The sequence below is a fragment of the Miscanthus floridulus genome, chromosome 5 (assembly GCF_019320115.1).
Source record: "Miscanthus floridulus cultivar M001 chromosome 5, ASM1932011v1, whole genome shotgun sequence".
Taxonomy (NCBI): Eukaryota; Viridiplantae; Streptophyta; class Magnoliopsida; order Poales; family Poaceae; genus Miscanthus; species Miscanthus floridulus.
The window spans coordinates 95,863,498-95,888,357 of record NC_089584.1 but is presented as its reverse complement, the minus strand read 5'-3'; the positions used below and the strand labels follow the sequence as shown (position 1 = coordinate 95,888,357).

General features: G+C 45.4%; 1 protein-coding gene across 1 annotated transcript; it reads left to right on the top strand.

The window, feature by feature from the left end:
* Positions 1 to 18,075: 18,075 nt before the first annotated feature.
* LOC136450273 (NAC domain-containing protein 73-like) lies at positions 18,076 to 23,070 on the top strand. The gene is made up of 3 exons (XM_066450656.1): positions 18,076 to 18,620; positions 18,799 to 19,000; positions 22,067 to 23,070. The coding sequence occupies exons 1-3, from the start codon at positions 18,462 to 18,464 to the stop codon at positions 22,651 to 22,653; spliced, it is 948 nt and encodes a 315-aa protein (XP_066306753.1). The 5' UTR covers positions 18,076 to 18,461; the 3' UTR covers positions 22,654 to 23,070.
* Positions 23,071 to 24,860: the final 1,790 nt, after the last annotated feature.

Sequence of the window (24,860 nt, the reverse complement as noted above, 5' to 3'; positions counted from 1 at the left end):
ACAAAAAGAGGAGAAGACAGTTCATGATGTGCCAGTAGTCAGAGACTATCCCGATGTATTCCCTGAAGAATTACCAGGTATGCCACCAGACCGTGATGTAGAGTTCATCATTGATTTGTTACCGGGAATGGGACCCATTGCCAAGAGACCCTATCGCATGTCAGCTGATGAACTAGCTGAGCTCAAGAAACAGCTTGATGAGCTCATCTCGAAGGGGTATATCAGACCCAGTGCTTCACCCTAGGGATCCCTTGTTCTGTTTGTCAAGAAGAAGGATGGCTCAATGAGAATGTGCATTGACTACCGGAACTTGAACGCAGTCACCATCAAGAACAAGTACCCCCTACCAAGGATTGATGATCTGCTTGATCAGCTTTGAGGTGCCAAGTATTTCTCCAAGATTGATCTCAGATCTGGCTATCATCAGATGAAGATTCGAGAAAATGACATCCTGAAGATAGCTTTTGTGACTAGGTATGGTCAGTTTGAGTTCACCGTGGTGTCCTTTGGACTCACGAATGCTCCCGCATACTTCATGAACATGATGAATAAAGTTTTCATGGATGAACTGGATAAGTTCATGGTGGTATTCATTGATGACATCCTTGTCTACTCAACCACCGCTGAAGAACATAAACATCATCTGAGAACCGTGCTTGAGAAATTGGCCCAACATCAGCTCTCTGCAAAGTTTAGTAAATGTGAGTTTTGGCTATAGAAAGTTGCCTTCTTAGGCCATGTACTATCAGCTGAAGGTGTCGCAGTTGATCCAGCCAAGATTGAAGCTGTGAAAGAATGGGATCAACCCCACAATGTGATAGAAGTCAGGAGTTTCTTGGGATTGGCTAGATATTATCGCCGATTCATTGAGAACTTCTCCAAGATAGCCCATCCAATGACCAACCTTCTGAAGAAAACTAAGGAGTTTGAATGGACGCCCGCGTGCGAGCAAACCTTCTAGGAACTGAAACTAAAGCTTACCACTACTCATGTGCTATCATTGCCTGATATCAGCAAAGATTTCATAGTCTATTGTGATGCATCTCGTCAAGGACTCGGTTGTGTGCTGATGCAAGATGGAAGAGTGATAGCTTATGTTTCTCGACAGTTGAAAGAACACGAGAATCAGTTACCCAACCCATGATCTAGAGTTAGCAGCAGTTGTGCATGCCTTAAAGATCTAGAGACACTACTTGATAGGCAACAAGTGTGACATCTACACCGATCACAAAAGCTTGAAGTACTTTTTCACTCAAGAAGATTTGAATATGAAGCAACGCCAATGGCTTGAGTTGATCAAGGACTATGACCTGGAAATTCACTATCATCCGGGAAAAGCTAATGTAGTCGCAGATGCTCTTAGTCACAAGAGTTACTATCACACCTTGATCACTGAATCAGTACCACCTAAGCTCAAGGGAGAGATTGATGATTTCCAACTAGAGATACTACAGCATGGCTTGCTGAATGAGCTCCGCATATAGTATGATCTCACAGATCGCATCCATCAGGCTTAGAAAAGTTGTGAAGAGATTGAGTATCTCCATGGTCTAATGAAACTAGGCTACAAGACCCACCACCAAGAAGATGAATAAGGAACCATCTGGTTCAAGAACAGAATCTGCGTTCCATCTGACCCAGTACTACGAGGGGAAATTCTATCGGAAGCTCACGATTCCAAATACTGTATTCACCCTGGAGGGTCAAAGATGTACCAAGACCTAAAGAAACACTTCTGGTGGAAAGGCATGAAGATAGACATTGCAGGACATGTGGCATGTTGTGACACCTACAACAGAGTCAAGGCTGAACATCAAAGGCCTACAGGATTGCTAAAGCCTCTTGACGTTCCCTGAGTGGAAATAGGGAGAACATATCTATGGATTTCATAGTTGGATTGCCCCGTTCACAGAAAGGAAATGATTCCATTTGGGTGATTGTTGATCGCTTGACCAAGATTGCTCACTTTGTACCAGTAAAGACCAAGACCAACATCGAGAAATTAGCGAATCTATATGTTGAGCATATTCTTAGACTGCATGGAGCTCCCTCTAGTATTGTATCTGATCATGGTCCTCAATTTGTGTCTCGATTCTGGGAAGCTCTGCACAAATCTATTGGAACTAAACTTGATTTCAGTACCGCTTACCACCCACAGACAGATGGACAGACTAGAACTGAGTAAATCAGATCTTAGAAGACATGCTTCGCGCTAGTGTACTAAATTACGGCTCTGATTGGGAGAAATGCCTACCCTATGCAGAGTTCTCTTACAACAACAGCTACCAAGCCAGTATCAAGATGTCGCCATTTGAAGCTCTGTATGGTAGACCTTGTAAGACACCTTTGATGTGGTCCCAACCGGGAGAAAGATCATTCTTTGACTCTGCTAAGATTCAAGATGCAGAAGAGGGAGTTGCTCAGGTAAGAGAGAATTTGAGAATTGCTCAAAGTCGATACAAGAGCTACGCTGACAAAAGGAGAAGAGAACTTGAGTTCAATGTGTGAGACTTTGTCTATCTCAAGGTATCCCCTGCTACGTGGAACTGGTCAGATTCCATGTGAAAGGAAAGCTTGCCCCTAGATTTGTTGGCCCATACAAGATTTGCAAGAGGATTGAAAGCTCAGCCTATGAACTTGAGCTACCCTGAGGAATTGATGGGTGTACATCCTGTATTCCATGTCTTATAGCTACGCAAGTGTTTAAGAGTACCCGATGAAGTAGTCCCAACTGATACACTTGACATTTAGGATACACTAGAGTATAAAGAACATCCTATCAGAATTCTAGGACAGAGATACCAAAGAGACCCGAAGCAAGACTATTCCTATGTGCAAGATCCAATGGAGTAATCATACTGAGAGAGAAGCAACATGGGAGAAAGAGTCTGACCTCCTGGCTACGATATCCTTACCTCTTCGAAGAGTACGTTACGCTTTAATCTCGGGGATGAGATTCTGTTAAGGGGGTAGGACTGTAACAACCCAAAAATCCATACACCTAAAAATACCAACTACAAAAATTTTCTTAAAAACTCCCATGTAGTGATGAGTGTCATGTATTGCAACCTAACCTAGGAGTTGCATTAGAAGTAACCCAACCTAAGTCGACACATAAGCATAGCATGTCATATATTGATTATGATTATTTAATTTCTAACAAATAGATGTTGCATACATGTTAACTTAAATTGTGATTTGGATCTTCATTTGCTTTACGTTATGCTTAACAATTCCATTAAAGTAATAAACCATAAAATTATTATTAAACAAAATTCCCTAAAACTCCAATGAATAAGTTACCTTAGTTGTGAATTCAAATTCTAAACTAAATTTGAATTCAAACAAATGGAAGAGATATGAAAAATAAAGAAAGGGAAAGAAGAAGTGGGCCTCGCAGCTAGCCGCTTCGGCCCAGCCAGCCCAGCGTGCGCACGCAGGCCTAGCAAGCAGGCCCAGGCTACCACAGCCGCCCATGCGCCTAGCCCCACCAGCTGCCGCTGCCACTTGGGCCCATGCGTTAGCCACGCGCTGTTCACCCGCGCGCCCCTTTTCCCTTCGCTGTAGTCGCTGCCAGCGGACCCCGCCCGTCAGCCATCCCCTGCTCATCTTCCCCACGCCGCACCCAATTGTCAGCCGACCAGAGGCCGACAGCGAGGGCAGAGCGGGCCAGGGGGTCACGCTCGAGCCATGGCCTTGCCCCCCCCTTGGTGCAGCGCCCACGCCAACTCCATGCCAACCACCCACGCCCTACGAAGCCACTCGATGCGCTCGGCGCAATCCTCAACCATCCGCCATGGAGCTCGAAGCTCTGGCTATAAGAGCCCCAGCCCTGGAGCCCTAGCGATCGTCCATCACCCGCTGCCATTTGGTGGCCATATGCTGCGCACCGGAACCAAGAGAGAGGAGGGAGAAGGGGAAGGAAGGAGAGGAAGAAAGCGCCGAAGCCGCCGCGGAGGGGGAGGTCGTCGAAGCCGAAGACGACACCGGTGTTTCGTCACCGACGTGGTTCGGCATGGCACTGCACGGCCACACCGGAGCTGCACGGCCTCGAATCGACATGGCATCACCACCCACTCTTCCACGCCACCCACGGTGAGCTTTTTCCCCCCTTTCGGTCTCTCTCGCCGCCAGACCCTGTTGTTCGACCATGGTGCTCCACACCAGGAGCGTGAAGGCTAAGGCCGTCTCCGGCCGCTGGGAACACCCGCACCCACGCACACATCTGTGACCACGCTGTGACCACCTCGCTGGAGCCCGTAGCGGACCACGCGCCTCACCATCGTCACTGTTCGCCGTAGCCGTTGGGAAGCCCTACCGGCCGCAGGAGGACCTGAAGCCCCGCCTTGAGCTCGGGACACCCTCGCCACGTCCACGCGAAACTGTAGAAGCCCCATCTACCTAGCACTAGCCACCGGGGAGCCGGCGTGCGTGACCTCGCCACCGGTGAGCACTGCCGAGCCACCGCTCGCCATGGCTAGCACCTTGGGGAGCTCTAGTCGCCACCTTGACCCCGTAGACGCAGTCGCCGTGGCCCGGGGAAGCTTTTCCCCACACCAATCGGACACTAGCGCCACCATGGGGGCTCACTACAAGATTGCCACCGGCAGGAGCACTGCTGTGGGAAAAAAACAGGGGAACACCCCCCCTCGCCGGCCACCTGCGTGTGCACCCGGAGTACCTGGACCACGCCTGGGAGGCGAAGGGTGGACTCGGTCCACCGTAGAACAGTTTGTGGTCCATGGACCAGCATCACTTGGTCCACCGTAGACCGCAGCCATGGACCACAGCCCAATAAGAGCCCACGGCCATGACATGGCAGTGTCACAGCGTACCACGTGTTTGGCCCGGCCTGGCCCAGACCGGCCCAACCCGAAGCCCAACCGGCCCAGTTCGGACCTAGCCCGTATTGACCGTTGACTGGTCAACGCTGACCATTGACCTGGCCCTACATGTCAGTGACACGGACACCCTGGACCCACACGTCAGATGCTGACGTCGTGATGACGTCACGTGGGACCCACATGTCAGAAGCCAGCACAACCGAGGTAATGTCATGCTGACGTCACGCTGACATCAGCTGCTAACGTCAGTAGCCCAGGCCCCACATGTCAGTGACCCTGACTGTGGACTATTGACCGTTGACTCATCGTTGACCAACGTTGACTTTGACCAGACCCACCTGTCAGTGACCCAGTAGCCTTTGGCCCCACCTGTCGGTGAGGACGACGTTGATGACGTCACACGGACGTCATGCTGACGTCAGCTTGGCCCCACCTATTAGCTTGGAACCATGATGCTGATGTCATGCTGACGTCAGCAAGCCACGTGGACCAACCACAGCATGACACGTGTCAGCCCAGGATTAACTCAGCCTTTTTGCATTTTCAGAAATAGATTAAACTTCGGAAATTCTTAACTAATTCATATGACCTCAGAAAAATACGAAACCAGAACCAAAATTCATCTAAAATCAAGCTCTACGCAATGAACCCATGTTTGAGTGCATTTGGCTCTTTTGAATTTTCATTGCTTCTTTGTGCTATTCTATAGACGTCGCTAACGCGACTATATTACGATCGTTTGCAGACTCGGAGGAGAAATAGACAGACGAGGATCATGAATACCGTGAGGAGTACGGAGACGACTACACTGAAGGTGCCACATCCCACCCAATCTCATAGCACCTATTACGCATGGCTAACATAGAACTGCTATCGCTTTACTTTACTGCTACAGTCATATTATGATAGGACTTGTATGGTAGTATGCTTGCTTGAAAGCCATTACCTTGGCGCAACCTTACCCTGCTATTAGGATAGACACACGCTTACTGCTATACATTACATTACTTATACTTCTAGTACGCTTATACTACGTGCGTGGTGGATACTGGTGTTATCTGGACCATAGGGAGAGTGCTGCGTGTGTGACTTGGGTGTGTGGAGGGTGAGGGTGGTGTTGACCAAGTTGGAGTATACGACGAGCCTGAGGCAAGTCTTGCTATGGGCACCCCTGGAAATGGATACCTGTGGTGGGTAAATGGTATATGAGGTGGACCTGGGTGTGAACCTGTGACGGGTGGAGCCCGGGATGGAGGTGCTATGGTGGCACGATAAATGGAAACCCTGATGAAGACATTCTGGCTTGGTCACCCCTAAGGACTTACTAGTACTCAGATTCACCGGGAAGTCTTACGTACCACTCGCCCTATATGGTGCGGGACGGCTGGACTACTTGGTAGGATATTGCCACTACTGCTAGGTTGATAGCGGACAGTGTAAGGAGGTACGGGGCGCGGAGGATTTTCCCCACACCCTTCCGAGACTTCATGGAGACCTTGTGGACCCGGCTCATGACTCACAGTTTCAGCCACCCTAGACTTGACTTGGGGTGAACCAGAGCTGAATGGTAGAGTGGCATTATCCTAGGCTAGCAAGCGGCCGGAATCAGCCTAGTTGACGACGGTTAGCGAGGAAGGCGGATCTTGTGGTTATGTAAAACCTCTACAGAGTGTATGGTTGATCGATCGATACATGTGCCGACCTATCGGCTATGGACCTTTCCTGGGTTTCACTTAAACTAGATAGAGAGATGAGTCCTTCTCTTTCTTCCCCCGTGAGAGAGAGTCGGTCGTAGCCAGGGGCTACGAGCCTTGAGACAGTGCCGAGAGGGAGTTAGCATGTTGACTAAGCGATGGTATAATTTGGTGATGGTATGGAGATGGTGGTATGTCGGTCCCAGGATCGAAACCTGGCTCGGAAAAGAGAATGGAGTGGAAGGTATGTGGGTATGGTGTTAAAACTTGACAAACTATTACTATTTACTTGATATGCTATTGCATAGGAAACCCTAGCCTTATAGGTTCATTTTGCTTATATCCAATTTGCATCCAATTTCCACAAAGCAATGCTCATAGGGTTGGGAGTGGCCAGTATAAATCGTACTGATAAATTTTGGCACACAGGTTCCGCTGAGGAGTATAGCTCTGAGGAGTTTGATGGTTGAGGGGTTCGTGCCTACGCTCGAGTTTGGCGATCTTATCTTCAAGCTATTCTGAATGAATGCTACTTTTGATTCCGCCAATACGGTGATATAATAAATTATGTAATTCCGCACTATATGTACTCTGATATTATCGTTGTATAGATGTGATATTCGACTGGAATTTGGGTAATATGATCTACAACGATCTTATTACACTTCGACGCTGTGGATTTCCCTTCGCGGAAATTGGGGTCGTTTTAGCGTGGCGCCGCCGAGTCAACGTGGAACGGCCTGGCGCTCAGAGTCACTGCCGCCGCGGCCGTGCCCGTGCCCGTGTGCTAGTCCAGTCCAGCGTCGGCGTGCATGGACGGGACGTCGCGTGTTGGAGACCTGACAAGCTGACGGAAATAATACACTACAATGCCACGGTGCCACGGTGATGTCTTCACCGCCATTCTCCACACTTCATGCTGCACTGCACTGCACTGCACTATGGGTGAGTCGGTACTCCAAAGTCCAAACGCAGATTGGCAAGTTCAGAAGTTCGTTGCATCTCGTCATCAGTATTCGTCTTCGAATATGTGATTTGTCATTTCATAGAAAAAAATATTTCCTATGATCTATGGATCTGTGATCTTGTGATTTGTGATTGTCTGAAAGTAGAAGAAGGCTGGAGGTAGAAGAAGGCTGGAGGTAGAAGAAGGGTGGAGGCTGTTGGATCTTAATTCATATGGTATAAAAAAATTCATATGTTGAAACTGTATAAAACATATGGTTGTGTAGTAGACAGACTCCTCTTTTAAGGACGGGCATGTCTTTGTCCACTTCGCAACGTAGCACATGAATGTCCCAAAACAGTAGTACATGTATCAATACTATATATGAAAATTGTTAACAACTCAATAGGCTTGTACAAGAAATTTGTCGATGATAACTATATGAAATGCATTCGATGGATATAGTGGAGACACATGGAAGAGTACAAATTATAGTCAAAATGAATAAACAGTACTACTCGAAAAATGTTTTTAAGTAAAAAAAATCTAAATGTTGCAATTTAAAATACATAGCTACCTGCGCTATTTGCTTGGGCCACTTCCCTACTATCTCATTTCAATAGTGTTAAAAGAAACCATCATATTAGCTGAGAAAGTCTAGAAATTATGACAATACTTAGAAAAAAAATAAAACATGCCCTTTGGATTTTATGATGGTATAAAAACATAGATAAACTAAAGCTTTCATGCATTAATAATAGTAAATTCAAAATAACAAAGTAATAAAAAATAGCAACTCTGGGTTTCATGAGTTTGAAGAAAAATGGACAAATAAAGAGTACATATAAAACACAATTAGTAAAGGTAAATTTTGAATAAAAACTATTAATAATTAATAGTTTGGTCACCAAAAAAATTGGAAAGAAAAAGAAACCTAGATAAATAGTCCACATAAATTGTTATTAGTAAAATTATTAAATAGTTAATTTCAAAATGGAAAATTATAAAAAATAGTAGTTGGATTTCCATAAGTTGGGAAAAAATACCTAAATTGAAAGTACGTGTATTGATATAAGTTTAGTTTTTTTGAAGAAAAATGTACTCTCTTTTACCATCAAAGTCTAAAAATTACCACAATATATACAATAAATAAATCAACAACCAAAAAATGCCGACCAAGTATATAATGAGATAATTGTGCATAACTGTGGTAGAACTGCTGAGTTTTGCCTTGATTTGGCATGTCCAATGATCATTTGACACTTAAGACACTTAATCCGAGTCAAACCCGATAGTCTCTCAAGCCACCCCCATTTGACACTAAGGCACGCTTAATCCGAGTCGAACCCGAGCTCAGGCCACCCCATGGGAAGATCTGGAACATCCATGTTTCTCACAAGGACCACATCCATAATTATTTGTTACAAAGTTTGTTTTTCCAAACCAAACACTTTTCAAATCCAAAGCCGAGCAAATTGAACATAGCTTTACATCAAGGCTCACCAGAAGAATTCATAATATAGTGGAAGACTAAATAGTACACAACAGAAGCAATTCCGTTTACATCAAGATTACATAGAGGTTGGGTACAAAACATAAAAGAACCTCCGCAACATATTACCACGTTCATGGGACTCTGACACTACATAGATGCGGCAAGACACAAAAGAAACAATAGTTGGGCATCACTATGCCCACCATTAGCTCTCGAGCAATACAACAGGTTAGCTGAGTGAGCAATGGGCATAATTTGCTCGGGATGACACTCGACTCACTACCGATTAGCATGTTCTCCACTTGGGTTCTCACTTGCAACAATATAAGAATAAACTCTAAATACACAATGTACTCAGCAAGACTTATCTGACTAAGTGGCATTATACTTAGCCCGACTCCCACAGTGACCCAGGCAGAAAGCTTACTAACTATTGATCCTTAACTTTCAAGTTTTAGCATCGCTATTTGTCGGTATTTCATAGCACCAACAAGTAAGTTTAGAGACACGCATTGAGTTTGAATGGATTAACACTTAGAGACTTAGGGGTATCTACACCGATTTAGGCAATGTGCCCTACATCCAGCGGCGAGAATATTCGTGTTCTTGAGCATGAGTGCTCTGCATCTGCAGTAGGGGCTACGAATGAGGGGTGAAAGGAATTGGGAGTTCATGGGTGATACTAGCTACTAGAGATGACTGAGAGTCGTAACAAGGGGTCCTTCTCTAGAGAGTGTAACCGTGTGAATGATCCCCTGCCTCTCCTTATATAGATGGGATGGGAGGTAGTGGGTACAAATTTGCACGGCCCACACGGTCTTGTAGGCAGTCCCTTGGAGATTACGACGATGTCATGTTAGGATGCTGCAGTAGCGCCCACCCCCACCCCATTGCCAGATAGGTAAATAATGGTGCCGCTGGCGCCACATCGATGTACAATCGGCTTTGTGGCCATCCACGATGCACATGACAACCATAATGTAGACTTTGTGGCCATCCACAATGCACATGACAACCATAATGTAGGTTGCTTGTACTTCGTATCATTTTGTACTGTTTATGTATTGTTCATGTACAAATAGCAATGGAGAAGGCTAGAAAGCTCTCTCTCACTCACTTGGCAGTCGCTCGACCAGGAGCTGAGGCTAGCTCGCTCCTACTCAATCAATAGTCATTGGGCCAGGAGTTGAGACTCACTTGCACTCACTTGGTAGTCACTCAGCTTGGTTAAACAAGTTCCTATGTGTTGATGATAGAAGTGTCATTCAGCCTTAAGCGCAACATCTTAATAACGATGCTAGTCAGCTAGACTTGCACTTCAGACCTTATTATGTTCTCAGGGAGTCCAATACTAGTTACTTTTAACAATATGCTAAGAGTTGTCTGAGGATTGTTTTGAGTCGATTGGTGAGTTAATATGCATTTCATGTGTGCAGTTTTAGTAAGTCGTTATTCATTGATTTTATAGTCTTTTATCATTACTCTAATGCAAAAACATGCTTAATCATGCATAGCTAATGATGATACCCATGAAATGCATATGCTTAACACCAAGAGTGTTACAAAATCCAATCTTACAAATTTTGGGTTTTGCCATGGTAATAAAAAAACAATGAATGTTAGAGAGATTACACAAATACAAAAATCCAATCTTACAAATTTGTTCGCTTGAACTTATCAGCCCGGCTTATCAGTCATGGTATAATATTTTTTCTCACAACAAAACAGCATCAGTCGGCTTATTAGCTACAGAAGCCATCAGTCGAACAGCCTTAAGCTGGATATCAATGTGTTGGTACACACCCATAAAAAAATACTGGAGCACTTCTAAACCCCAAAACCACTTCTTCCCTCAGATCGTGCGCTCTACACACTTGGCCATTTCAGCTTGCTCTCTTGCTATAGTCCCAACGTGTCACTCTTTCCCGGTATTTCTAGCTACAAAGTTCTGGTATCATTATTGATGTTGACGAAGGGGAAACAACCAAACAGAACACGTCGATTTTGCGAGTAAGAAAAACAGTCGTTCTCTATTTTTTCTCGACGTTGACGACACAGCACCAAGAGTTAACGGCCAAACCAAGAAAACCTGGCGCAACTTTCTGGCCGAATAAATTTCATACACAGTAGAGTAGGTAGCAAGAAGACGTGCATCCCTTGCAGCATGCTTTTGAGCCCATCTGTTCAGAAAAACGTCGAAATCAAACTTGATCCCTATTGGGAAGTACCTGCCGCCATATTTCAACATGACGGAGTTAGGACGACGGCGAGGCTTGCCCTACAAGATGACTAGGATATCACCAGCTAGTACGTGATCATAGATTATATATCCATGTTTGTACTGGTACTCATCAACGCATACTCCATAAGACCATAACCAACAAAGGCATTGTATGGCCCCGTTCGCTAGTCTGAAACTAGCTGAAAAACTACTGTTCCGGCTGAATTGTTGTGAGAGAAAAATAATCTTCTGGCTGAAAAAAGAAGCCGAACAAGCCGAATATGGGGTGAGCCAAAACGGCTGATTATATATATATATATGTTGTACTTGTGGAGCGTCAGATTGGCATGGTTCACCAAGAGAGAGACTAGCTTGCATGTCAAGTTACAACTATCGTTAGAAATATTATAAGGTTGAAAAGAGGTAATAAAGCTGTATGTTGGAATTGAAAAAAGAAAAGAAAAAAACTATCCCGATCTCGTATGAAAGCCAACATAAACTTTTGATTTGCACACGGTACTTCAGATCTCGAAGTAAGGGCTCAACTGAAAATTTTGGAAGGTTTCGAAGGAGAGGGAGAAGGTAAAAAATGAGATGGAGAAACTAGAAATATTCAACGTTTGATGGATTACCAACTATATTAGCACTGACAATAGCGTGAATTAAAGGCTGTGTACTGCAGACTACTTTGTCCATATATCAGCAGCCTGTTCGGTTGGCTGGTTCGTATCGTTGCTGGTTCATGAAGAAGTACTACTGGCTGGTTTGTGTGAGAGAAAAATACTGTTCCGACTAGAAATTTACGATCGTTTAGGTTCGAAGGACTGGTAGCTAGCTTGTTAGTAATCTCTAGTGTGTCGGAAATAAACAACTCGTGATCTTAATTTTGGATTATTAAGACCTAACAAGTACTCAGAAGTGGGGTCCAGGCACATATGCTTGAGCATTTTTAAAAATTGATTTCTCACCACCTAAAAGCGCTTCGCGATGATGTTGTGCACTTGTCAGCTAGCAGAACTGCTGGGGAGTGGCCTCCAACTCCAAAATGGAACCACCAATTGGTTCCGCACATTCCCAGTACGAGTACCAACACCCACAACAAAAATCCCTGCCTTGTAAAGCTTGGCACGCAGGCACGAAAAACCAGGGTTTTCAGCATGCATTTGCATGTCTTGTGTATGATAAGAAGGATAATAATAATAATATCCGCGGTGGTTCCGTCAGACAAACAAGGGCGATGCATTGCCGATTTGTCGTGGCAGACTGCAGACTGCAGACTGCAGACATACATGCGTGTATGCATGCGCTGCCACACCCGCGCCCGGCTTTGTTTGCCACGCAGAGGTCCATATGCGCGTCCTTCCCTCATCGCTGGCTGATCTCAAAAACAGAGACCGTCAGTTTCGTTCATCAGCACCAGAACATGCTAAATAAATGATCCAGTATATATGTACACACTACACTACACAGCGGGGCTGTCCTGGACGCATTGCACGGTCGTCGTTGCCGCTGGGCGCGTGCCATCCAGCGCGTACCTTTCCCCGCCGGACGGACGGACGCCACGACCAGCAGCCAGCAGCCAGCAGCAGCTAGCTACTCGGCTGCTGCCTGCCTGCCCGCACCGCACTCCTCCTCCCACTATCTCTCTCTCTCTTCCCCGGCCGGGCGGGGGCGTCGACGTCGCCGCTCTCGGACGCGCGGTAGATGGACGGTTCAAGTCTTTAGCTGTTGGGGTATCTCTCTTCCAAGACACTCTACGGTGACCTCGTATCTAAAATAAAGCAGCTGATCTCTCGATCGAGTCGGTCCTCCGGCCCTTTCCCACAGCCACGAAGACGCCCGGCGTTGCGTTGCGTTGCGTTGCTGCGCGCGGCACGTAGGGTGGCGTGAGGTGGAACGTCCGGCCTCCCTCGATCGGGCACGCGAATCAGGTTGCCCCATCTCCACTCCACCACCACCCCGCCCGGCTGCGCTGCGGCTAGCTGGCATGCCACCCTCACGCTGTAATGATGAACGAACAGTGAACAGTCTTTGTTTTCCTGCCCGCTGGTGATCTGTAGTGCGTGCCGATCGTGTGCGTGCGTGTAATGATGGATTGCAAGAAGCCTGCTCGACCGATCAGCCAGCCAAGTCGACGGCCGGCTCATATATTATCCTGGTCTGCTATGTGTGTGTACTGCTATATATATGGCAAATTGCCAAATCGGTCAGGCCAGCAGGAGTCGTCAGATAGATGGACGTCGACGTCAGATAGGGAGGGGCACGCCGCACGCACCATCGTATCCCATCCCGCATGGATGTGCACGCAGCAACTCGCGATGTGTGTACGTGGACGCCGCGCAGAGAATCCGGCGCCCGGCCTGGCCTGGTTTCCGGCTCACGGCTTCCTCCGTTGCATGCCCAGACTTGAGGGACAAGCAATTCGCCCAGGTCCATCGCCCCTGCCGCCGCCTCCTCCCCCCCCTCCCACCCTCTTGTTCTGCCAAACGTGTTCCCGCACACGCAATCACGCATGGACACACGGATCCGTAGCTACAGCGACTGCGGCTCGGTCGAGATCAGCTAACAACCTTGCTGCGCGTTCCATCTCTGTCCGTCGGCCTTGCCACTATCGGATTTTTGAGAATCGACAGGTGATGTGTCTTTACTGCTGATTATGAAGCTCGAAAATGAGAAAATGATTGGGGCTGAATTAAAACCGACAGTGAAGCATCACATCACTGTCGGTTTGTGGCTTGAATCGGCAATGTTTTGGCGGTCACTCATCACAGCCGGTTTAAGCCACAAACCGGTAATGATTGGGCTTTATCACTGTCGGTTCTAGCCAAGAACCGACGGTGATAAGCCTACAGCACAAAAAGGTTGTAGCCGTCCTCTTCTTTCTCCTCTCTTCCATCCCGAGAACAGAGGCGCGTGTTTGGGCCCTTCCCTCCATTGTTGCGGCTGCTCTTCACCCTGAAGCTAACGCTTGGATTTTGAAGAATGGTTTGATCTTTTTGCTTTAAGGTTAGTAACAAACATCCACTTCTTTGATTTAGTTGCTTAATTAGCTTTGTTTTGATGGTTATATTGCTTGATTCTCATTCTAGTTTTTTCTCCATTCTAGAGAGCACTTTTTCAATTAGACATTTGTGCAAGGCTCAAAAATGTGGTGAATCTATCATCCAAACGATTGGTGTCTATGAACATATTTAAATTCGTGGCTAATTATTCCATGGTGGTCAAGATCATCATTGTTAGTATGTGATGCTATAATTAGTTCTTAGAAGTAGAGTAGAATAGTTGTTCTTCAATATTGTGCAATAATTATTTTTTACTACGATTTTCAATTTACAGGGCCGGGGCTACCAATTTCAAATTTTCAATAATTAGTGTACAATAATGTTTTCCAAAAATAGTACTTTCGAGCTATAATTGTTGTTCATGAAGTTCGATTTCTTATTAATTCTTTGTAATTACTGTCTCAGTATTTTTTGTGCAGAGATGGATCGAGAGTGGATGCATCTGTCCCTGAACGGACAAGCGGTACATGCATGGCGTCAGCCAGTTTATCACCGATGCCAAAGCCCATGCTGGGAATGGGAACCCTGTCTTCTGCCCATGCAAAGGTTGCAAGAATCAAAGGAACTTTGGTCAAATTGAGTCTATACGATCACACTTGATTATCAGGAGATTCATGCCAACTATACGATATGGACTATGCATGGCGATGTTGGTGTGAATGTTCTACAGGAAAACGATGATGATGTGGACATGCCTGACGTAGCCATCCACGATGGTGACGAGGAACCCTGGTGTCAACACGGAACCTATGCCCACAGTTAATAATGTGTTTAGGAACACGCTAGCTGACGACACCGAGGATAACGATGGTATTTCTCAGCTGCTACGTAATGTAGAGAGTGGATGTCTTAGTGAAAGACAGCTGAGAAAACTAGAGAAAATAAGACAAGATGGCAAAACACCATTGTATAGCGATTGTCCAATGAGCAAACTGGAAGCCGACATCATGCTGGTAGAGTTCAAATCGACAAATGGATTGAGCGATAAAGGTTTCGATCAGTTGTTAGGTATAATAAGAAAAATGCTCCCAGAAAAAAACGAGTTGCCAAAAAAGATATACTTGGCCAAGCAAATGATCTGCCCCATCGGCCTCGAGGTTGATAAAATCTACGCGTGTTCCAATGATTGCATATTGTACCAGTGGAGAAAAATACAAAGACTTGGACAAGTGCCCCTAAGTGTAGAGCTCCATGGTACAAGGAAGGACCGTCAGATCAGAGTACCAAGACCAGAGGAGGTCCTGTAAAGGACGTTTAGTATTTCCCTATAGCTCCCCGGGTGCATAGGTTGTTTGCATGTGCAAAGTCAGCCAAGCTGTTGCGCTAGCATGGCGAAGAGCGTAAGAAAGATACAATGATGAGGCACCCCGCCGATGGGCATGACTGGAGGACTGTCAATACTATGTTCTATAAGGACATCGGTGGAGATGTAAGGAACATTTGGTTTGCTTTGAGCACAGATGTGATAAATCCTTTCGACCAGGTTAGAAACAATCATAGCACCTGGCCAGTGACGCTCTGTATATACAACCTTCCACCTTGGGGTCTGTATGAAGCGGTCATACATCCATATGCCACTACTGATCCAAGGGTCAAGACAACTTGGGAATGACATCGATGTGTTTCTGGAACCAGTGATCGATGAACTAGTGGAGATGTTTAAAAAGGGTGTGCCGGATGTTTGGGACGAGTATAAAAAGGAACATGTCACTGATCAAGGGAGTACTTATCGCTACAATCAGTCGAGGTCCGTTGTCCGGAGAGAAGACAAAAGGCTATACTAGATGTGTCGAGTGCTTGGACGACACCGATGCGGTAAATCTGCCAAATAACTCAAAGATAGTTTATATGGGACACCGTAGGTTCCTACCTAAGAATCACCCTTACCGCAGGAACAGAAAAGATTTCAACGGTACTATTGAGAAACGCTTAGCTCCAAAATATCGAGACAGGCTTGCGATACTTCGAGAACTCAACAAACTGGAGGTTGTCCTTGGGAAGGGGATAATACAGTAGCAGCGCCTGATGGGAGCGTTTGGAAGAAAAAATCGATTTTCTAGAAACTACCTTATTGGCCACTTCTGAGTATACGCCACTGTCTTGATCCCATGCACATCACTAAATACGTGTGCGCTAACACTCTTAACACCTTGATGGACACCGGAGGGGACATCGAATGATTCACTAGCCACACGCCAGGACATGCAACACTTGGGAATCAGGAAGGAGCTACATCCCGTGGAGCTAGAGAATGACCAGTTCGAACTTCCGGTTGCGTCATGGACATTGAAAAAGGAAGAAAAACGTGCGCTTATTTCTTTCTTCAATGAACTCAAAGTCCCGATGGGCTACTGTGCGAACCCGAAGAGGCTAGTGAACATGAGAGAACTCAAGTTCAACTATGGCTCCATGAAGGCCCATGACTGTTATGTCATTATGACTCAGCTGCTCCCTGTTGCCCTGCGTGGTATTCTTCCCCCCAAAGGTCCGAGCCCTAATCAGAAAGCTTTGCTCGTTCTTCAACGTGATCTCAAAAAAGGTCATTGATGTGTCCACGTTAGAGTAGCTTGCAGCGAGACATAGCCAAGATATTGAAAAAAGATGGAGTATTTTCCATTGCACGATCCGTGAGATACAAGGATCAGTATGGCCTATAGCGGCTCGCCGGATTATTGTAAGAAGTCCGAGAACATTTCTTTTTATTTTGATGGATCGAGATCTGGATAAGAACATTTGAACTGTAACCGTAACATTTGTAATGTTTAATATTGATAGGACCTGTCGTCTACGTAGCGTATATAAAGCGAAAATCCGATTCCACGAAAAATATAAATTAAAATCAATTATAAAATAATAAAATGCGAATGGCTCAAGCCGACAGTGTTGAACGAGCCATCACTGCCGGTTACCAATGAACCGACAGTGTTGTCTTGCAAAACACTGCCGGTTATCAACAAACCGACAGTGTTGTCTTGCAAAACACTGCCAGGCTTGAGCCATGAACCGACAGTGTTGTCTTGCTCAACACTGTTAGTTTGAGCCCTCAACCGACAGTGTTGGCTAGTTCAACACTGCCGGCTTGAGCCATGAACCGACAGTGTTGGCTAGTTCAACACTGTCGGCTTGAGCCATGAACCGACAGTGTTGACTAGCTCAACACTGCCGGCTTGATCCATGAACCGACACTCTTGAAGCAACATTCATTGTCGGTTAGGGCTACAAACCGGCAGTGTTGTTCAACTAGACACTGTCGGGTGGAGCCAGAAACCGACACTGTTTCCTGTAGATTATTGTCGGTTTCTAATAACCGACGGTGATGTCAACCCCCATCACTGTCGGTATGCCACTGTCGGTTCAAAATCTGGTAAGTAAAGGGAGTTTTTGAACCGACAGTGATGTCTAGATCTGGGACAGTGTAGCTTCAATTCGCCTTGCTGTCCTGTCCGTGTCCTGCAATCGATTGATCATCCTGAAGGCACGGTCCATCGTCTCTAGCCCCGTCGAGCGATCGAGCCTTTCCTACCAGCTGCGTACGTGCTGCCGGTTTCTTTTTTAATTTTAATAGCTGTTGAATTATATTGCCCGGGCGGGCAGCGAGCTCGTGGCGCATCGATCGATCAGGTAGTAGTGGCGATCGATCTCTTGTTGCACTGGGATGCAATGCAACAACCAAAAAAGTTGGTGACAATTCTTTCTCCTGTACCAGACAAACAGCGAGAGACGGGGAGGTGGCGCCGCGCACCAAGCGACCGAACTGATCGAGCATGCACGCAGGCAGGCAGGCTATAGGGGCCGGATCGACTGATGGTCCGTGGTGTGCGTGGTGGCTGCTGGTGCCAGGCGGTAGCTTTTAACAGGGACAAGCTTCCTCCTCCTGCCCTCTTTTTCTCTTTGTTCTCTTCTCGGCCGCTTTGTTCCCTCGCGCCCTCTTCTTTTGCGCTCGCCGCCTGTCATTCCCCTGGGGATCAGCCTTAGCGGCGTTGCCTCATATGGGGGCGAGCTGAGCAAAGCGCGCGGACAACAAGAGGCTTTCGATCTCCTCTCTCTCTCTCTCTCTCTCTCTCTCTCTCTCTCTCTCTCTCTCTCATCTATCCCACTCTACTCCTCGTCACGTACTCCCTTCAGGGCCTTCCCTTCGATCTAAACGAGGAGAGACTAGAGAGAGGGCGAGATCGATCGTCTTCAATTCGTCGACGGCCATGACATGGTGCAACAGCTTCAACGACGTGCGTGCCGTGGAGAACAACCTGGCCACCGCCGCGGCCGTGGCCGCCGCCAAGAAACAGCAGCAGGCCTCCTCCCACGTCAACCTTATCAGGACCTGCCCCTCCTGCGGCCACCGCGCGCAGTATGAACAGGTACGCGCCTACACATTCATCATATATACACCCACTTAGCAGATCTCTAGAGCTAGCTACTCTACTATACTATGTCTATATATATCTTTGAGCATGCATTCATGCATGGTCAGTACTCACACGCACCGAGAATAACACACGCTAATAGCGATCGAATCGATCTGCCGTCAACCATCAGGTGCAGGCGGCGGCGACGATCCAGGACCTGCCGGGGCTGCCGGCCGGCGTGAAGTTCGATCCGACGGACCAGGAGCTGCTGGAGCACCTGGAAGGGAAGGCGAGGCCGGACGCCCGCAAGCTGCACCCGCTCATCGACGAGTTCATCCCCACCATCGAGGGCGAGAACGGCATCTGCTACACGCATCCGGAGAGGCTTCCTGGTGAGTACCTATAGCTAGAGACTGCTAGACACGCCAACATAAACTGCTGCTGCCTGCCTGCCTGCCCCTACGTACTTGCGAAATCGTTCCTTCTTTATGCGTGTATAATTTGGCTATATATATTAGTAGTTGCATGCTTGTATTACATCATCAGCTTCAAAAGCGTTTGCTGCAAACGGTCCGTCATCATATCGTATCTCCGACCCTGGCCCCCTCGCGAAAAAAAGAAAACAAAACAAAAAGAAACGGTCCATCTATCAATTCAGAATTTTTTTGAAAGGTTATCTCTCCATATTTAGACCAGTCGACGAAGATAGATCCGTCACGGAAGAACCTTGCTAGGCTAGCTTATCATAGATTAATGGTTCTTTAATTATTTTTTTAGAAAGGCGGCAAGAGCATTTCTTTAAAAAAAATCTTCAAACTATATATTGGATAAATCCTTACTTTGGTGTTAGAAAAAGATTACATTCTGTACTGTTTTAGTCGTTTTCAATTTGGTGGTATTGCTTAATCAATCAAGGTCCAGTCCTAGAAATTTAGTGTGCTGCATTGTCTGCACACTCACGTCATATATGTAAAACTACATGTGTGTTTTAATTTGTTACGTATATGTATGTTTATTAGTACTTTGTTTATTTGCTTTTGAGGGGGATACGTATAAACATCGATAAAGGGTGCCTTTGAAGTAACTTCTTGTCCTACTTGTTGGCAGTCTAGTTTAGTTGTAGTACCCCTGAAAACGACAGATTTAGATAACACAACTCCATCAAAGGTCTACGTCATGCAGGCTGCACGCAACATCAGGATCAAAAGGAAGTATAACCTTTAAGAAAGGACTTATATATGAATTTATGATACACATGAGAACTACTATTTTCTCTCCTTAACTTTAAGTTTTCGGTTTTTAACAATTTATCTGAAGTACAATCGAACAGATTATTTCAGGCTAGTTTTTGTATATATGCTATAATGAATTAGTGAATAATGAAATTTAATCAAGATGTTTTCTCTTTTTTCTTTCGATATTTGTTCTACAATGCAAAGGCACTACTTTACTCTGAAAGGAAAAAAAAACAAGTATGAATATTAGTAGTAGAGCTATTAGGCATGATGTATTTTGTTTTGGAGCTAGTAGCTTTTATCATTTGCTCCAAAATTTGAATAAGTGCTTCAAATAGGTTTCTCTTTCTATTCTGACATGTGATTTACGTGGATCAATACTTTATATGGCGATTCGTCTATATCATTTCCTCCGCCCTATCTTTACACCTATTGTGATCCAATAGGAAAGATAAATGCCAGTCTGGGATAGATTTATGGCACACAACTAACATAATTGCTTATATTTCCTCCATCTATCTACTGTTGATTTTCTATACAATAATTATCTAATTACTCTTTTTTTCATTCATACTCAGATTTTTTCACCTTTTACGCTGCACCTCTGCGTATGTGTCTTCAATACATGTTTAGTTAGAACCTTAGCTTGAGTTATATCATGTCTTGTTAAACAATCATTTAGCTTGTCTAAATCACAAAGCAACACCTCTCCTTCACATTAATTTTCACCTGTGTTGAATAACCAACGAATTAAACAACCATTTAACATGTATAATCATGTTTATTACCTCGATTCTGTTTAGGTTGATTAGTCTTTCTTTTGGCTTTGATTGTTTAAATAGTCAACCATGCATTTAGTAGACTGTTTGTGGGTTAAATGACATGATTAGCCTCCGTTTACCATTTCAATGTGATATTTAGGGCATCCGCAATGGCTGACTCATAAGCTAACTCTAAGCATTTTTTATATTTTAATAGAAGAGAGAGAAAAGTTAGCTCTTGCTTAAGGGCACCCACGATGGGTGACTCATAAGCTAGCTCTAAGTATTTTTTTATATTTTAATACAAGAGAGAGAAAAGTTAGCTTTTGATCAAGAGCTAGGCTCATACACATATTTCAAGAACATGTAAGAGTGTCATGTGGGCCTAATCCTACTATGAGCCATTGCTAAGAGCTAACACTATTGAAAAGATTGGCTTAAAGCTAGTAACTGACTCTTACTGTTGTGGATGCCAGAGTTAGGCTCATACACACATTCTAAGAACATGTGAGAGTATCATGTGGGGCTATCCATGTGTTTATGAGCTATGCTAAAAGTTAACACTATTAAAGAAGTTGACTTAGAGCTAGTAACCAGCTTATACCATTGCAGGTGCCCTTATAGCTTATGCATGCATGTATAGTTGGTGTGCATGGTGGCGCACAACATACCTATTTACCTTGAGTTAGTTTTTACAAATTAATAGGGGTAGCGTGATTTTTTAATCATGTTAGGGATACTTGGCCATGCTAGGGATACTTGGTGTTAGGATATATAACTAAGTGGTTATTTTCATTTACTTTATTAACAACAATTGTAGTAATTTAGATGTAAATAAATTGGGTAATACTTTAGATTATCTTTCATAATGGTCAACATATATGCAAATTTTATCATTTGCTGGCAGAGATGGATAATGTAGATATAGATTAATGTTATTTGACTATTTTGATTAAACAGCATAGTTAGGTAGCGTTTTTTTAACAACAAAGTATAATCGATCCAATGTCTATTAATGTCCATTGTCCAATGAATTAGACTTTACTAAATTAACTAATGGCAAGATATTTTTAATGAGAATTTTTTAGATCCATCTCTTTTTAGCATAGATTAACACTTATAAGTTATAACTAGTATAAATAAGATTTTATTTGGACATGAATATTCACTTTTAAGGGTTTTCATTTTTTTCTTTATTTGCACCAACCTCAAAAACTTATAGAGACCTCAGCGGTAATAATCTATTTTTCTATATTTTATTTTGTGAAATATCACACTGGGGAAATACAAAGCTATATATCCTTGAATATTTTGTATCTTTGGACAATTGTAATAGGCAGAGAACATATTTTTGTGAAAAGAATCTAAGTCATTTTCTGATAGATTCAGCACACGTAAAAATGTGACTTGTGCACTTTCATCTCATGACATATTTGAGGAACGTTGTCTTGATGAATTTCAGGTGTCGGCAAGGACGGCCTCATCCGGCACTTCTTCCACCGCCCGTCCAAGGCTTACACGACCGGGACGCGGAAGCGGCGGAAGGTCCACACCGACGAGCAGGGCGGTGAGACGCGGTGGCACAAGACGGGCAAGACCCGGCCGGTCTTCACGAACGGCAAACTCAAGGGCTACAAGAAGATCCTGGTACTCTACACCAACTACGGGAAACAGCGGAAGCCGGAGAAGACGAACTGGGTGATGCATCAGTACCACCTGGGGTCCGACGAGGAGGAGAAGGACGGCGAGCTCGTCGTCTCCAAGGTGTTCTACCAGACGCAGCCGAGGCAGTGCGGCAGCGGTTCAGCGATGGCCAAGGACGCCGTCCCGCTTGCTGCTGCCAGTGCGGCGACTGATCACCACCACCACCACCATGACGGTGGCAACAGCATGCTGAAGGAGGCAGGCATTGTAGATTTCTACAGCCCAGCGGCGCTAATCGGCTACAACCAGGCGGCGGCTCCGACCAACAGGGCGGCTGCTTCTGCTCACCTGATGCCTAACTTTGAGGTGCACACTACAGCGGGGGCGGCTGGCTTTGGTCCCTGACCAAGACGTGCAACTGCAACAATTCGACTGATATAGGTTAGAGGAGAGAGTGATGCAGGCAGATAATGCATGGCACCGGAGTTTACTGAACCGTAATGCTGGACAATAAGAGGATCGGAGTACGTGTTGATCGAGTGAGTGGCTGGACGTACAAATGCTGAAGTGTAGGAATGGATACAACCATTCATTGTTCATTAATTGTTACACATATACGTAACTTGACGCTATCAATTTTTTGTTTAATGATCTGTTGTTCCGTAATAAGAACGGTGGAGTTTTATACTGTATATTAGTTCTTAATTAACTAAAGGACTTGTACATGTATACAAATCACTGTATATCTTTCTTTTGGAAGAATATATCTGCTGTATAATTTTGTTGATTGTTGCTCAATCGGCCTTGCAGCAAAGGAAAATGGAGCATGTATGACTTTGATTACATTTATATAGTGACTATTGAATTTCCTTGCTCTTACAAAAATACTTGGGATTCTCGTTAAGAAAGTCTTATAATCGTATATTGATTTTCTAGCCAGGCCTTGTTGTGCGTTTAAGTTGTATTCTAGAGCCTTGGCAAATCTATTTGTACTTTGTTTTTATTTTTCTATCGTCTAATAAAACTCACGGCAAATCTCTTACCGTTCCTTTAAAAAAAATTGGTCTTGTCCGATCTCAATCAATTCAATTTCTTCGAAATCCTTGACTTAATTAAAACCTATTCAATGGGGCCACTTATGGCTTCGGACTTGAACGAGAGTAAACCTCTTGTGTTATACCAAAAGCTCTTGTTTAAACTTCCTTAGGATGAATGCCTTGGACCCCACCCCTTAATAGCTAGTACGATAAAGGAAAACAAAACCCTAATACACACTACAACAAATGCCTTCGAGCACCAAGCCTACATTTCATGTAATGCGTCCTTAGTCTTCACGAATATCCTTTGCCGCATGCGCCAATCAAGGATCCAAGTATTCGGGACCAAGACACTTGTGGGCATTCAACTTGTAACTAACACCAATATGAATACCGCTGCAAACACATGTTACTCATACCACCACTTATGCTCATAAATCACCAAAACCCCAAATTACCAAATTAGGCCATATATGCGTTCAACCGTAGTGTTTATGGCTCTTGATTGAGGCCATGGAGCATTGATAGGCCATATATATGCTCTCCACCGGTCGGCATTGATAGGCTTGGTGCCGCCATGCCTCTCTAGGCGTGAGGCGCTCAAGATAATGGTGTTTATGGCTCTTGATTGAGGCCATGGAGCCTCTTTTTGCTCTTTTGTTTTCGCCATGAATGGCAAGCCATTGTTCTTACCCTCTGTCACTAAGGCCATCATTGCCAGTGATGTTGCAGACTTGTAGTGAAAACCAACTTCGTGGAAGAAGACGACTTTTGTGCCTTGTCCAGTGATCGAGTTCTTTCTTCTTCCTCCTCTACTGCTTCATTATTGTGGTACTCTTGTAGCCGATTGCCCATTGTGCAGCGTGCTTGATAACGTATTAGAACTAGAAGTTCTTGAATGTAAATGAGAACTAGAAATTGAATAAATGAATAAATCAAATGAACCAATAATTTATATATATATAGTTCATAATCTAAAGATATGATTCGTTGTGGCCAGCTCGCGACGCCAGCGTGTCCACGTCGCTCCTAATTTTTCCGTCCGTCCGATCTTTGATTCTACGGACCGGATTGCATGGACCAGCTTTCGCCGATAGCGGCTTCTCCTGCTTCTCGTGCGCTTAACCAGCTTTTCCACTGCCTCTTGCTGCCTCCTCCGGCTCCTGCTCCGAATCCAGTGAAACCAATAATAGACACAGCTTCTGCTCCGAAAAAAAACACGCACCTCTCCCCATCCTCTCTCGATCTCTCCCGACACGGCGACGGCCAGGGCGACGGCGCCCCCCGGGCGGCGAGCGGACCTCCGCGGCGGCGCGCGGGCAGGACGGCGGCGCACGGCCGCGACCTGCACCCCGCTGGCCTCCTCTCCCTCTTCCCATCGGTCTCTCCCTCTCCATCCCGACACGGACAGGCCAACGACGGCTGGCACAGGCGGGCGCGGCGGCTGCGGGCTCCCTCCTCCTCCTCCTTTCCCCTCGCGACTGGGCCCCAGCGGTGTCCGCCGGCGTCGCTTGCCCCCGGCGCTGCCTCCTCCCTCTGCTCCGTGTGTGTTCATGTGTTGCAGGTGCTACAGGA

Coding starts and splice junctions, on each gene's coding strand:
- LOC136450273 (XM_066450656.1), top strand. CDS start 18,462: ATGACATGGTGCAACAGCTTCAACGACGTGCGTGCCGTGGAGAACAAC. Junction 18,621..18,798: donor ACCGCGCGCAGTATGAACAG/GTACGCGCCTAC, acceptor GTCAACCATCAG/GTGCAGGCGGCGGCGACGAT. Junction 19,001..22,066: donor GCATCCGGAGAGGCTTCCTG/GTGAGTACCTAT, acceptor GATGAATTTCAG/GTGTCGGCAAGGACGGCCTC.